The 15,655-nt window shown below is 36.9% G+C and overlaps 3 protein-coding genes across 4 annotated transcripts; all 3 read right to left on the reverse strand.

The window, feature by feature from the left end:
- Positions 1-7,369: 7,369 nt before the first annotated feature.
- Positions 7,370-9,170, reverse strand: LOC116323109. 2 transcript variants are annotated; one of them, XM_039607453.1, is made up of 5 exons: positions 9,066-9,170; positions 8,554-8,874; positions 8,085-8,238; positions 7,765-7,813; positions 7,370-7,680 (listed from the first exon to the last, which is right to left on the reverse strand). In XM_039607453.1, exons 1-5 carry the CDS (start codon positions 9,124-9,126, stop codon positions 7,615-7,617), a joined length of 651 nt encoding a protein of 216 aa, XP_039463387.1. In that variant the 5' UTR covers positions 9,127-9,170; the 3' UTR covers positions 7,370-7,614. The 2 variants fall into 2 exon arrangements, with proteins under 2 accessions (XP_039463387.1, XP_039463386.1); XM_039607452.1 differs by having other exon boundaries at positions 7,370-7,813.
- Positions 9,171-10,692: 1,522 nt separating this feature from the next.
- On the reverse strand, positions 10,693-12,150 carry LOC120436439. Its single transcript, XM_039607454.1, has 5 exons — positions 12,062-12,150; positions 11,635-11,955; positions 11,166-11,319; positions 10,908-10,959; positions 10,693-10,827 (listed from the first exon to the last, which is right to left on the reverse strand). Exons 1-5 carry the CDS (start codon positions 12,126-12,128, stop codon positions 10,723-10,725), a joined length of 699 nt encoding a protein of 232 aa, XP_039463388.1. The 5' UTR covers positions 12,129-12,150; the 3' UTR covers positions 10,693-10,722.
- A 954-nt stretch (positions 12,151-13,104) lies between these two features.
- Positions 13,105-14,914, reverse strand: LOC116323107. Its single transcript, XM_031743368.2, has 5 exons — positions 14,768-14,914; positions 14,376-14,681; positions 14,171-14,294; positions 13,964-14,018; positions 13,105-13,849 (listed from the first exon to the last, which is right to left on the reverse strand). Exons 1-5 carry the CDS (start codon positions 14,829-14,831, stop codon positions 13,652-13,654), a joined length of 747 nt encoding a protein of 248 aa, XP_031599228.2. The 5' UTR covers positions 14,832-14,914; the 3' UTR covers positions 13,105-13,651.
- Between the last annotated feature and the right edge of the window lie 741 nt (positions 14,915-15,655).

Below are 15,655 nucleotides of genomic sequence, written 5' to 3' on the forward strand. Positions count from 1 at the left end.
TTATGCTAAGTTTGCGAAAGTTCAACAGCAGTTTTCAGACTGAGACACCAAACCGATGTTATGTCAGGTGTCCATATCATGCTTTGATTCTTCAAAACATGAAATGGGCATGCATGCAGAAATTGCATGACCAGCAGAGGGAGATATTCAACGCCAAAAGGTCGGTAGTGAGCAAGGTAGGTATGATTATGCAGAAGAGAAAAGATTAGGCTATGCAGCTATTAAGTATTTACATGTAAATGTGTTAATAACGTCTTAAACACCTTCCTGTGATTTTTTTTTTCATGTTGGCCTGAAATAAAATATCTCCCTCTGCTGGTACTGCAGCTTACTGCCTCTCCAAAGTGTGAAATGTACACAGTGGACTGGCATGTCTGTTTTACTTTTTATCGTGATAGTGGGCTGAGGACACACTGCGTGAAGTTGGCTAATGGTACAAAATGCAGTTTAGTCTGAGAATGCAGAAGAGATGCAGAGATCTGCTTGATTGACAGTTGAGGCCTAAAACAACTCTGAACAGGCACTGTACATCTCCTTATAGTTACAAGCCATCTTTGCTGTGATAGCAGGTGCTTCCCAGTGGGGTGACCCTGACTTTCACCATGCAGCACGGAGACAGTACAAAGTTCCACGTCTATGAATATAACAGACAGCACTACCCGCATACAGCAAGCAATGAAGGTGATGACCAATGTAAGGGTTGATATGTTAAGCAGACACAGTGTGTAATACTAGGGTATTGTAATTATGACGAGCTTCAAAAATAAGAAAGTGTTGTTGATGATATGGCAATCAGAGGTAACAGACAAACCTGCCCTGCACTGTGAGGGGTGCACACAGGGAACATTTATTCAGACTAGAAACAGGCATCCAGCAGTAAATCAGAACTGTTGCTGCTGCACACAGAGCTAGCAGGACCAGTAGACCTAGAAATGGGTACAGGTTTGGATTATCATTTACTGATGATTATTCTACTGCTGTTTTTGTGTATTTTCTGAAAAATAAGAATGACACAGTGCGAGCTACAGAGAAGTACCTGGCTGATACCCCCATGTGGGCAGATTAACTGTATTTGAGTTTATGGTAAAGGATTACAAATCAGGCATGAGACTTCAGCAACACACTCACCACATCAAAATGGTACTGCTGACCAAAATAGCTAAACCCTGTTTGACATGGTCAGGTGCATCCTAACAGAGAGTGAGTTACCTAAGAAGGTGTGAGGAACATTTATTTGAACAAATCACAAAATACAGACCATATTTAATGCGAACAGGATGAAGGCAAAATCTTTGCAGAATGCAAATGTTTACTCCTGCCTATGCCTATGGACCGGACAAGATTAAAATGGACTTGTGATGTGAGAAGAGAGCTTTTGTTGGGTATGACAAGAACAGTCTAGCCTACATCACCTTCCAAAAGTGGGAAAGTTAAGACTGGTGACACTTCTGACCAAAACAGGTGTAGAGAGGCAGTACATAATGGATTTAAAATCAGGAAATGCCATGTAGAACAGGGCTAGCAGAACAGCAAGTCACTGAAGAGTGAAGCCAGTCATGAAACTACACGATACCCTTCCAGAGTGAGCAATAAGCCTGCATATTTAAATGAATATGTAACTAGTAAGAACAGCGTAACAGGTAATGACTCACATGGGTTACTGTTACAAAGTAATCCTTAACGTACCCCTAATGTTCAGGGAAGCAATAACATATTTAACTTGAAGAAATGGGTCAGTGCAATTAATGTAAAAATGCAATCACTGAGAGACACGTTTACTGTAATCAACACGTCTGAAGGTAAGAAAATAGTGGAGGGTAGATAGGTATATGTAATCAGAAACAGTAAAAATATATATATGTATATGCCGAATGATAGGTAGGCAAAGGATGTAGTTAGAAGATGGTTGTAGACTCTAAAGAAACATTTTCTCATACCGCTAATCTGACCAGTATCAGACCAGAGTGTTGATGCAAAAAACAGAAGAAAACCTCATTCACACCAGATGGATGTTATAACTGCATACCTACATGCACCATTACACTATGAGATAGGCATGGATCGAGTAGAGGGTTATGATACAAACGGAAAGTTTGTTTATTAGCTAACAAAAAGTCACTAAATGAGTAAAAAGAATCAAACAGCAGTTGTAATAAGATATTTTGTGACCGACTGATGGCACTGAGATTAAAAAAATATATTTTCTTAATATGTAAATATGACAAATATACATGGATTTCATATAATAAACTGCTTGTGTAGAATAAATACACAACTAAAGAAAGACACACATCAATCTATGAGCTAAGAGCTCAGTGTAAGATAAACAGATTACATTAAATATTATATGGCAGAATAATTGCATTACATGCTATTTATAAAGCTGTTAATGCTTCAATAAATATGAATCTAAGACTACTATAAAATGTCTATGAAGATATCAAGTGAAGTGATTCTTTACAGATACAAATGACCTGTATTTTGGGGGGAAGCTTTTTGATTTGTTGAGTCGCATTGTTTATGCACATGACTGACTGATGGCACCAAGCGAGTCTGATGGGCTTCAGGGAAATGTGACAGAACTCACACTTCCCAGTGCAATAATACCTGGCATTGGGACTCAGATTTTATTCTCAGCTGCATGAAAAGTTTGCAAAACAAAAAATGTTTGTGAATGTTTGACTTCACAAAAGCACTTTCCTGAGTGCTTTTACAAGCCCCTCTGAAAAGATGAACCTTGATTTTGTTTAATGAAGTCATTAAGAGGAGGTGGGGCCATGAAGAATTGTATACACAAGAACAGTATCTGCAAATTTGATCATGTTTTCCCAATTTAAGAAACTGTACTTTATTAAAATTTAACAATGATGAGATGAATCTGGCTTTTTATCTAAGGCCCGATAATGAAGTCTTTCTATCGGTTGTGATGTGGTCCAATTTGTCTGCATCCAACTAGTAAGACAGCACTCACATGGGAGAGAATTATAGCACTGATGTAGATTTTTGAGGCCTCAGACATTAAACTGTTCCTAATATACCCAAAAATTGCCTCACCAAATTTGACTCTATTCATTTTTTCCCATTTCTGTGGCCCAGATAACAAACTGATAGCTGCTTGATTGAATCCATGTTTTGAGTGAATTCTCATTTAACTCAGTATCCTGTGTTTTTACAATTAATGGTGATCTTAACCACATCTCACTGAAGAGATGCAAACTTTTTGCACAAAGTGTATCAGTAAATACTACTACATACAGTCCCACCCCCCTCTTCTTGGTAGGTACAACCATAATAACCATAACCATAATCTAGTCTAATGTAAGTTCCTCCTTTCAAACAGCAGCTCTTCAGACAACTTGTATCATATCCACCAGGGTTTATAGGTGGTGGACAGAAGAGGAACTGGAGGCACTGCAGGGCTGCTTTGAGTCACAGACTAATTTGGCAGAATTTGATTCAGATTTTTGGTCTTGAAAATCATTTCAAAACATCACGAGTACACATTTTTTATCAAAAAAAAAAGATCTAATTTGCAGACTATGATTCTATAGTCTGTATTACACTGCTGAGGGCATTAGTGAAGAATGAATGAGTGAATTCTTGATAGAGACCTATACACTATGTTTAGGATTAGTCTCAAGACTTTCCTTTTTCATGAAGCTTATACTTAGGCGTGGGCGATGTGATCTTAGTAATGCTGCTATAGGCTCAGACTGCTGAAGAAATTCATGCAATGTAGGTACTTTTCCACTCACCTGTGCAGCATGCCATATATTTTTTGTCTTTCTGTGGTCTAGTTTTCTTTCCTTTCTCTTCACTCCCCAACCAGCCACAGCAAACAGCTTTCTGCCCTAAACTCTGGGAATATTTTGGTTAGTACTATAAAGCCCGTACAGCTTGTAGATTGTAGTTTATAGATAAAGCAAACTCACAAACTCACTGTGTGATATTAAAAAGATCATTTTATTTTGTTATAGAGGACAGTACACTTTCTTTGTAAAACCATTAACCTTTATTTTTCCGGTTTTAATCAAGTGTGAAATTTATGGTTTTCAGGGTTTTTATCGTTTTTTTAGCATTATTTTTTTTATTGTTTTTATCATTAACTCAGTTTTCTTGGGTCTTTTCTGGTGTATTATGAATAAATCTTTTTTTTTTTTTTTGGTACCAGTACTGGTTTTATTTTCTTGTATTTATCCACAACACCTTAATGAGCCGTCCCTGAAAATATTGACATATTGACATAAACCGGTCCATGGCGTAAAAAAGTTTGGTGACCGCTGCTTTAAGGTACTGCTCCAGCACAAGAGTTTCCATAATTTCCTCTTTTGTAAATGTGCTGTAACCAACACATTTGCAGAACAAATCCTTCAGATGGGAGTATATCTTTGGGGAGATTCTTCCACTGGGGTGTCAAGGGACCTGAATCACCATTATCAGTAAATATCTCTGTTAAGTTCATATTTATTCAGCACTGCATCTTTCATGTTTTGTAGAATGAGCTGGATCCATGGCCACAAAGACACTCCTAGCTTTGTCCGTTAACAATGGAATGAGGCAAATTGCACACTCATGCTTTGGCCTTTTATAATCAGTTGCCAGCCTTTCAAAAGTTGTCAATAATTGTTCAACATCATCATCTTCTTCCAATCTCCTCAGGTAGCAATCTCTTGGTTCGTGCTGTGGACCAGCCTACCAAATCCAACTGGAGCTGAATAACCTGGTGACTGAGGACACTGAGCTTCTGTTCTTGTTTTTCTGCTTCTTTCACTTTTATCCCTCTCAATCGGAAACGGGATAAAGGTCTCAAATATCTGAGCCAAAATGTAGAGACTTCCTTCTGATGAGGCATTTTTTTACTTTACTTTTTACTTTAAGGTTTCTTTACTTCTGACACCACATGTGAAGGTTGACTGATGGAGGCAGAAATAAATTGTTCAGAAGGCTGACAGTCCACTCTTTTTATTCTTTCCTTCACAACTATGATTTAGTGTGTTGTATATACATGGCAGCCAACTAAAGAAAAACCAAACTGGATCTCTAAGTCCAACAATGATCCTTTTAAAGTGAATGAAATTAAACAGAAACAGCACTGCACTGGGCTAAAACCCCTTTAACGAAGGCCCCAGACAATAAGCCACTATGGTCTATTCATCATCATGACCTGGCACACATTCATTCTCAAGAGGAGCTGCAGTCCCTGACCAAATAGCCAATGGCTCCTTGAAATAACAATTAAATATCAATTAAGGATTAAATAAGTTAATAGCAAAGTTTAAGCTGTTCATTTAAACATAATAATAATAATAAATGAACAGTGGGAACATTAACAGCAATATATTTAGAAAGTGCCCTAGTTCTGTAAATGTTTAAAATTAACAGATCCCCACCCCCTTACTACACTCGGCACGTATCATAAACTTTACCATAGAAGGAGACCAAAAAGATCCAAACTGGTTGGCAGTTACTGGGTTTTTGCCAGATTAAGGAGAGAAACTGCACTGCAGTATGTTTAGAGAGCACAGGCCTCCCTGTGACATTGTTTACCATGTGAACCTCCCACTTTCACTACAAATCTAGGTCATAAGACTCAGTAGTTGTTGATTGATTTCAGAAGGAAGTTGCAGTGGTCAAGGGCAGGGCTCCTAGTCGATTGATTATCTACAATGGAAACTAACCTTTGGGAGATGGAAAGTTACCTCTCTGGTGGTGAAGGGGCCTGACTAAGGATGCACAAGGTTGAGAGATACTGGTTAGATATAGGAGCCAGTCTCCTGCTGATAATCTGGACTCTGTTCAGATCTTAAGTTGACTTGTATACTTGTATCCTCCAAATTTACTTCCTGTACATTGGAGGTGGAGGTCTTATTATGTGTTGATATTATTACTATTACTTCAACTGCATTTAGAAAAAAAAGCTTAAGCAACAACTTCTTTATAGTAGTGTGTAAGATAGTGGTTTCTGGAGCCTTAACGTATAGGCTGCAAAACTGGTTCACACAGGCCTGTCCAAGTATTGTCAGTAAACCTGAGTCATACTGAAACCCTGAGCATATCGCTTCACCACAGCTCCCTCGGCCTCTCTCGATCCTGACCCACAAAAACCTCTGTGTTTTTAACGTATGCATACAGCCGCTACTTCAAAAGCCATATTTGCTTGTCTTTAGTAATCTCCTCCACAGCACAAAATGGCCATCATGTGGCTTCAAAGCATTTTGCTGTATTCTGCAATGCCCACACGTTGCTTTAATTTTAAAACCGGTATCTTAAAATCAACATATATATGTATATCAGCTGTTTTTAGCATCTTCAGTATATTAAAGCAATTGTAATATTTTATGCTATGTAAAAATTACTTCCACACTATCCTCTGACAAACTGAGTCACTTTTGATATGTCATGTGGGCAGGAAGCATTAGTAATGACTTTTCAGTGAGCATATTTGCATAAACTTTATTATTATAGTTTTTTAGGATTTAAACTTGTATTGTGGTCCAGTTTGCCTTGTTAATTTTGCAGTTATAAGATTTCAAAAATGATCAAAACTAACAGATGATTATTTGGTTTAAATTTAAAACCAAGATAAAGAGAAGAGTGATGGACCACTGGCCCGCTATTTTCAGGGAAATTAGGAAATGACAGCTGTTTTTGTGCTAGAGAATTAGGATAACAACATTGCAGCTAGCTAGCTGTAGCATCAGCTCACATTCACATTTGACTGACACGTGTATAAAAGATCTGGATTTTTTTATTTTTTATTAAATGTCAAAATGTTTAATGCTTTTAGTAAATTTGTACTGTGATGGCTGCTTTTCCTTTTCTAAAAAGATACAATGTCCTCCATGATTACTCTAAGCTGTTCTGTATTCATATCTGTAATGACATGCATGCTATTGCTGATTGTTGAAGAGGAGAAAAACGTCTGAGCAATAAAATCCAGGGGCCATCAAACATTTGTGCTCAGGGGGTTTGTAAGGTGATGATTTGCATGTTGAAGTTAACTGAAGTGCAAATGAGTTTAATGTGTGTGTAAGGACAGGAACTTGATACAGGAAGCACGACGATAGTGATAGGTCAAAGTGACAACTCATATAGTTCTGGGGGAAAAAAACCCAACCTCCTCTGCATGTGCCGCTGCTGAATATTGTTTCACATAGTGGTTTACAGGGAAATCTTAAAGTGCATCAAGATGATATCCGGCTGAGGCAGTTTTACATTAAACTTTAAGAATGTTTTTATTATTACTATACTGTTACCACAGCACTGAAGGTATTTGACAGGTATTTGTGGTTTTAAAAAAAGTCCAAAAGACAAGTTATTTAATTTTGTTATACATCACAGTATGCTTTAAAACATTTCAACTTTAATTTCAAATTTTCAAACATTAAACATAAACTTTAAAACATTAAAATAACATGTAGTCATATAATTATCACCACAAGTGAGTGAAACAGCTAGCAAAGTAAAATTAATTTGTATACAGCAGCTTCTGCTTCAATTTGTGTTATGAAATAATAATAATGATAACATTAACAATAATATATTGCACTTTAATGTACACCACCTCACACATTCAGACATTTAAATAAATAGCATGCATGTTGATTTTGAAAGTTAGAGATCATAAATTAAATTCTCTGTTTGCATGAACACTTCGTATGGCTCAATCGGTTCTGTTTGCTGCAAAAGAAAACACGGAGTCATAGTGAAGCCAAAGTAAAGTAAAATGCACATGATGAAAAAATTCAACGTGCAACATTTTACCGTGTACAGTTCTGTGTTTTCAAAGATGGTTATAGGCGCATGTCGTCTTCTGTTGGACAAATAACAATAAAAAATACTTGAGTAGCGTACTTTACTTTGGCACACAGAGTACACAAATATTTTATACATTATGTCATATTTATATAAAAAGAGCCTATGCATGAAAAAAGCTCACCTCTCCTAAAAACTAAGTGTATAAAAGATTTTAAATAAGAAAATATTATTAGATGTGTGAAAGAATTTGGATTAGATGATCTTTAAATGGCTCTTATGCTTTACTAATGAGTCTTTACCGTATTTGTACTATAAAAATCTCTTACCTGTGGTATTTTTTGCTGTAGACCAGTCCAAGGATAACTCCAGATGTGATGATGCATACAGCTGATCCAGTTGCAGCATAGAATGAACTTCTTAAATGAACTTCAGCTGAACTGTTCGTGGTGGGATTGACTCCGTCTACATTATTTAAAAATTCTGAAAAGTAAAACAGGCTCTGATCAATTATAAGGGAACATTGAGATACTACCTACTCTTGTCTGCCAACTAACATTAATTTCATAGTTTTTGGTATTAAATATGTTGTCATATATTTAAATTCTGCACAATGTTTTATAATTAGTTTGGTCAGATTAACTACTTCACATTTTTCCTAAAATGAAGCAGTTTAATTTCTTTGATGACTACAGACATGTCTGGTATAATAATTATCACAATGTTACCACTGCAGAAAATAATCAGAAATACATAAAGTGTCAATCATAAAAGTTATTAAATAAATCCACACTTTACCTTTCACAGTTACACTGAGATAAAGCTTATCTGTTCCTCCATCATATACACACTCACAGGTGTAGTTCCCGCTGTCCTCTGGTGTTAAATTTGTCAGGTTGAGAAACACAGTCTGATTTTCTGTCATCAATGTGAACCTGGAGTCACATCCATGCTCAAAGTTGTGTCCATGTCGATATATCAAACTACAGTTTTCTCCTCTGTTCCTCTCTGTTTGAATCTTACACACTATCAGCAGGATAACTTGCATTGTTTTATTGGTGCACAGTGGAGTCACATCTGGTTCTTTACTAATGGTTTTCACATGGTGCTCCTGAACAGCTGCAGTACAAAAAAATAAAAGTCAGTTCAGTGTGAAATAAAGATGCTAAGTTAGCACTTTCTGTAAATAACCAACATTTATTGATAAAGATAATATTCTCCCTATAAAAACCCACACATATTAACTGTTCAACATCAAAATGCCCTACATAAGCGATCATTTAGAAATAAAACCAACTCGTGTACATTACCTTTTGTGCCTGTACAGAACAGCAGCAGAAGCAGATCAAACCACAGTTTCCATCTACCCATACTGGTCAACACATCTAAACAACTCTTTAACTGTTGCTGGTTGTGTACACTGTACTCTACTGTACTGCAGGGTGGAAGTCAGATACACCCCCTTTGAGCTGCAGTCAAAGAAGGAAGTGCTTTTATGTATTAAAATGTAGCATCACCCATTTGTGTCAACTTAAAATAACTTTAAATACATTGTTTGATGAAATTCAAGAAGCAACATTGGATGAAGATTAAACACTGATAAATGGAACTATTATATGTGATTGATATGTTACCAAATAGCACTCACATCACATCTCTTACCCAAAGGAAGATGTCTGTCTTAAAACAGCAGTCAGGTTAGAAGCTACGCATCCATTTCGTAGCAAAGGCAACCAATATGTATGCAGACATTGCTGCACAACAGACATAACTTGATGTTTACCAATTATTTCAAAGCAACGACATAACAAAATATCACTCTGCCAAGAATATAGAAAATAGTGGGCAGAAAACAGTTTTCACTTACACCTCATGTCTGTTGTACAAATTGGTTGAGCCGGGGTTAAAAATAGTTAGCAATGGAAACTCTTATCTATTGAAGGTTTATTTAAAACATTGTCAGGTTTTAATTTTACCCAAATACCGCATGACATAAAATGAAAAATTAGTTGTTTTTAATGGAGTTGATGGAGATATTAATTTATATTCACTACCAGTCAACGGTTTACACACACCTTGTCATTTATTGTTTTTTATTTATTTTTACTAGTTTCTACATTTTAGATACATAGTGAATACATCAGATACATTAAGCAAGATATATGGAATTAAGTAGCAAAGAAAAAAATAAAAAGTAATTCTAAATATGTTTTACATTTTAGATTCCCGAAAGTAGCCACCCTTTGTTTTGTTGAGAGCGCTGCAAACCGTTGGCCTTCTCTCAATAAACTTCCTGATTTAGTCACCTGAAATGGTTTCACTTCACAGGTGTTCCTTGTCAGGGTTCATTTGTGGCATTTCTTGCCTTTTTAATGGTGTTGGAACCATCAGTTTGTTGTGCAGTACACAGCTGACAACCCTATTTGACTACTCTTATTATTCACATTATGGCAAAAAATCAGTCAGCTAAGTAAAGAGAAACTACAGTCCATCACTACTTTCAGAACTGAAGGTCAGTCAGTCCAGAAAATTGTTAAACCTTTGAATGTAACTGTGATGGCTGTGGTGGCTGATTTGCATGGGTGAGCCTTTTTTTAATAAAACCGTTAAAATATTTAGATTAGTAACATAACGTAAACTAAAGCTTTGCAGGTAGCAGACAAACTCACTCTGTGATATGAAAAAGATCAACATTTTATTTTTGTTACAGAGAAAACTTTCTTTGTAAAACAATCAGACTTTACCTTTAATATTTAAACATTTGAGATGAACATGTAAAAAAATGTAAAATTAAAACAAAATTTACTTAGACATCTACAGGTGAGTGAAACAGGTAGCAAAGTAACACTGACAGCAAGCATGCTTCCATTTTTATTCACCAGAAAACCATTCATGATGTTATATAAAAACTATCTATGGAAATACAGTCCAATAACAATAATATTAATGTTCCCTAACCATGCCTCTTCAAACATTTACATAAATGGTAAGCGCTTTGATTTCAGAAGTCACTGTAATTAAAGACCATTCTTCGTTTGCACGAAGACACCGCGTGGCTCGGTATTCTGCTTCCTGCAAAAGAAAAGATAAAAAAATACATTTTTAAAGTAAAACAAACAGCAGAGAAAAGTGCAGTAAGTGCAACAGTTTACCGTGTACAGTTTGTCGTTTCCATGACTGGTTATTAGCGCCTGATGTTTTCTGCTGAGAAACACCACAATCAAAAAATGAAAAGGTGGTTATAAATTTCCTATTTGGTAGTCAGCCAGGATTTCAGATAAACAAAAGCTTTTGCACGAGTGGTACAAAACTGAAGACAAAACTAACAAAGGATAAAATTAACACATTTACATTCGATAATATGTGACAGAGCATTGCATTAGCCTATTTGTACTATAAAAATCTCTTACCTGTGGTATTTTTTGCTGTAGACCAGTCCAAGGATAACTCCAGATGTGATGATGCATACAGCTGATCCAGTTGCAGCATAGAATGAACTTCTTAAATGAACTTCAGCTGAACTGTTCGTGGTGGGATTGACTCCGTCTACATTATTTGAAAATTCTGAAAAGTAAAACAGGTTCTGATCAATTATAAGGGAACATTGAGATACTACCTACTCTTGTCTGCCAAGTAACATTAATTTCATAGTTTTTGGTATTAAATACGTTGTCATATATTTAAATTCTGCACAATGTTTTATAATTAGTTTGGTCAGATTAACTACTTCACATTTTTCCTAAAATGAAGCAGTTTAATTTCTTTGACGACTACAGACATGTCAGTGATAATAATTATCACAATGTTACCACTGCAGAAAATAATCAGAAATACATAAAGTGTCAATCATAAAAGTTATTAAATAAATCCACACTTTACCTTTCACAGTTACACTGAGATAAAGCTTATCTGCTCCTCCAGTACGTACACACTCACAGGTGTAGTTCCCGCTGTCCTCTGCTGTTAAATTTGTCAGGTGGAGAAACACAGTCTGATTTTCTGTCATCAGTGTGAACCTGGAGTCACATCCATGCTCAAAGTCCTGTCCATGTCGATACATCAGACTACAGTTTTCTCCTCTGCTCCTCTCTGTTTGAATCTTACACACTATCATCAGGATAACTTTCATTGTTTTATTGGTGCACAGTGGAGTCACATCTGGTTCTTTACTAATGGTTTTCACACGGTGCTCCTGAACAGCTGCAGTACAAAAAAATAAAAGTCAGTTCAGTATGAAATAACCAAAAACCAAAAAATTCCCTACATAAGCGATCCTTTAGAAATAAAAGCAACTCATGCACAATACCTTTTGTGCCTGTACAGAACAGCAGCAGAAGCAGAAGCAGAGCAAACCACAGTTTCCATCTACCCATACTGGTCAAGACTTCTAAGACTTTTCTTTCTTTCTTAACTGCTCCTGGTTGTGTACACTGGACTCTACTGTACTGCAGGACTGAAGTCAGATACACCCCCTTTGCAATTTTCTGCAGCTACCCAATCCTCAGATTGTCAGCTTTCACAGAGATCTGAGCAGCCGCCAAAGAAGGAAGTGCTTTTATGGATTAAAATGTAGCCTCAACCATTTGTATCAAGAAGCAACATTGAATGAAGATCAAACACTGATAAATGGAACATACATGTGATTGATGTGTTACCAAATAACATTCACATTACATCTCTTACCCAAATCCCCTCGAGCTCTGCAGTCCTCACGTTTCCTGGTTCCACACTCCCACTTAAAATCTAAAGATGACAGAGCTTTCTCCATCGTTGGAACATTCATCCCTCTTTTATAAAGTTTTCCTCGTCCTTTATTTTAAATCGAATTTGAAGACCTACTTATTTTCAAGGGGCTCTCAGGTCACTTTAAAACCCACTTCAGGTCTGTTTTGTCTTAGTTCAGTTTGGTTCTTCATCTTATGGGATGATGTATATATTTCCATTGATGTGCTTATGTATATGTGGACTTTCTGTAATCATTTTAGTTCATTTATTTTAATATATTCCTTTTCTTTCTAACCACAACAATCCTTCTGTTTAGCACATGTTATCTTTTAAATGTGCTATACAAGTAAAGTTGACTCGACTTGACATCTGTCTCAAAATAGAAGTAAATACGCATGTACCCATTACTGCACAACAGGCACATCTTGAACTTCGCCAAACATTTCAAAGCAACAACAGAACATTAATGCACACGTGTCACGTGTCAAACCAGGCACATATGCACTCTGTGGTAGTTTCCGGTGCTTTAAAATCTTCTGGTCTGTGAGATGCAGCTGTGTGGATGAGGTGATTGACTTGGGGTTAAAAAATGCTTTGCATTAGAAATTCTGTGTTCATAAAATGTGACTTTAATCAACACAAACAGACATGAAACAATATCATAATATTGATTTATCTGAGCTTCACAGTTGTGGAGTAAATGGTTTCAAACAGAATTACATAAAATGCAAAAAAAAAAAAAAAAATTTAAATAGAAAGAAAGAACAAAAGGCCTCTGATTCATATATTAGTCTATATTACCCATTTTCTGTACACCATAATATCTATCTGTACTTTACTTGATAGTATTATACATTTGTACACAGGCATGCTCGATGGTATACTTGTATACTTTGTATACTAAGTGGACATTATCATGCAAATTATATAACATTTTTATTTGAACCTACACAAGGACACCTCTCCCTGTAACCTCTAAACCAACCCTGAGGTTACATTTAGAATTTAGAGTAATTTTTATTTAGAAATTAAATGTTCAGTTAGCTGATTTTCCTATTTTACAATGACAGTGTACAAAGCAAATTCATCATTCGTCCATAAATAATAACTTTTTACCTTTTCTAACTAATGTCAAGTTGACATATTAACATATCTTATATCTATTTCCACCTTAGTACTTGATAGTTTCATAGATTGCATAATCAACATGTAACTCTTTCCCATCCATTCCCTGAGTATTAATGTACATCACTGTGGCATCACAGGTAGCTGGACTGGAGTTAGCATCATGCTGGGGGCGACCTGACGAGATAGTTTGGTAGACATCACTGGTCGGGTGTTGAAGGCTCATGTAGGGGTCCACTTCATCCTAAACAACATTTTGGATTTAATCATGTAATTACAGTGCTGTTTAAAAATAGACACGCTGTCACATGACCTTAAACGGTTTGAGAAGTGTGAGACAGAACTACGTCAAACTCACCAAAGTCTGCAGAGTTTCAGATCTGGTTAAGTTAGATGGTCCTGATTGGTTTTCTCTGTTAGAATAAAAACATCAGAGTTCACAGGGTGAACATTAAATACCTCAAACCTGCTAACGTGGGTATCTCTTCATGCTGCTTTCAAAGAAACTGAAAATTCTGACATTTTCAAATGATGAAGTGTTTTTTACAAGTTAAAAAGTTTTCACCTGGGAGGATTTCTCCTCAGGGTGACACAACACGTTATCCCAGCCGCAATGATGAGCGTAGCAACAGCAGAGATGATGACGACTGTTGCCATGAACTTCATGCCAGAAAACGCGTCGTCCTCTACTGAACATTGACGCAAAAAATACATCAGAGACGACGATCAACATTATCTTGAAAAATGTAAAAAAGACTAAACAAGCTTACATTCCACGGTGATATTAAGGCTTAAAACCTGAGTTTCTCTATCATATGAGCATTCGCAGGTGTAGTTGCCGCTGTCTGCTGTTGTTAAACTGGTCAGGTGGAGAAATATAGTACGATTCACGTCTATCAGCGTGAACCTGGAGTCACAGGCACACTTTAATGGCTGCTCTCGTCTGTATAGCAGGCAGCAGGTTTCCCCTGTGTGTCTCTCTGTGCTGATCCAACATCTCACTAAAACCAAAGCCAAGTTCTGACTGGTGCACACTGGAGTGATGTCTGGCCCTTTTCCAGTGGTTTTCACTCTCACTGAGTGAAAGGGAAAAAGTTAACATGTTACCAACATCAGTACAAAGAGTAGAGTTTTCTATCATAAAATAGGTTTAGTGCCGTACCTCTGCTGTCAGCGCACACACACAGCGGCAGAAGAATGAGCCATCCACGTCTCAATATGTCCATAGAGCCTATTAGACTGAAGTCTACCTGCTATCTTCTTTTAATAATCTGTATTAATGTACAGTAACCTGTACATGACCTGATGTGACGTGGATTGAAACAGAAGTGAACCTGACTGCTTCTACTTTCCTGTTAAAATACATCATCGGTTCCTATAAGTCTCTTATACAGTCATGTGAATTAAAAGGCTTTCTCGGGACACAGGCCTGTGAAAAAACTGAACACACCCTTACTTTCTCCATGGGAGAGGGTAGTAGTCACGTACTGCTAATCAAATGCACTTGAATAATTAAAGTGTGAGCACCTGACAGTTTTCAGGTCTGGAGCATTCAGGTTTGTGCTGACACTCTGCCACTATCTTCTCAGGAAATTCACCTCAAGGTCAGACCGTGCTAATAAATTTAAAAACCCAGTTAGCAAGTTAAATATTAAAGTTCATGACAGCACAGTTAGAAAAAGACTGAACAAGTATGGCTTGTTTGGAAAGCTTGCAGGAGAAAACCTCTGCTCTGTGAGAAGAAGATGGCAGCACGCCCTCAAGTTGCAGAGCTTACCAGCACCAACACCTCACACCAACTGTCAAGCACGGTGTGGGAGGAGTGATGTTTTGCCCTTGTTTTGCAGCCACAGGACCTTGGCACTTTGCAGTCTCTGAATCGACCATGAACCCTTCTGTATAGCAAAGTATTCTACAGTCAAATGTGAGGCTGTCTGTACAACAGTTAAAGCTTGGCCCTAACTGGGTCATGCAACAGGAAAATAATCCCAAGCACACCACAAATCTAGACCTCAGCTCAACTTAAATGCAGTGGTAGGACCTTAAGGCC

This window comes from Oreochromis aureus, linkage group 23 (assembly GCF_013358895.1).
Source record: "Oreochromis aureus strain Israel breed Guangdong linkage group 23, ZZ_aureus, whole genome shotgun sequence".
NCBI lineage: Eukaryota > Metazoa > Chordata > Actinopteri > Cichliformes > Cichlidae > Oreochromis > Oreochromis aureus.

Coding starts and splice junctions, on each gene's coding strand:
- LOC116323109 (XM_039607452.1), bottom strand. CDS start 9,126: ATGGGTAGATGGAAACTGTGGTTTGATCTGCTTCTGCTGCTGTTCTGT. Junction 8,239..8,553: donor TCTCAGTGTAACTGTGAAAG/GTAAAGTGTGGA, acceptor TTTACTTTTCAG/AATTTTTAAATAATGTAGAC. Junction 7,814..8,084: donor TACAGCAAAAAATACCACAG/GTAAGAGATTTT, acceptor TTTGTCCAACAG/AAGACGACATGCGCCTATAA.
- LOC120436439 (XM_039607454.1), bottom strand. CDS start 12,128: ATGGGTAGATGGAAACTGTGGTTTGCTCTGCTTCTGCTTCTGCTGCTG. Junction 11,320..11,634: donor TCTCAGTGTAACTGTGAAAG/GTAAAGTGTGGA, acceptor TTTACTTTTCAG/AATTTTCAAATAATGTAGAC. Junction 10,960..11,165: donor TACAGCAAAAAATACCACAG/GTAAGAGATTTT, acceptor GGTGTTTCTCAG/CAGAAAACATCAGGCGCTAA.
- LOC116323107 (XM_031743368.2), bottom strand. CDS start 14,831: ATGGACATATTGAGACGTGGATGGCTCATTCTTCTGCCGCTGTGTGTG. Junction 14,682..14,767: donor TGTGTGCGCTGACAGCAGAG/GTACGGCACTAA, acceptor CCTTTCACTCAG/TGAGAGTGAAAACCACTGGA. Junction 14,019..14,170: donor CTGAGGAGAAATCCTCCCAG/GTGAAAACTTTT, acceptor TTATTCTAACAG/AGAAAACCAATCAGGACCAT.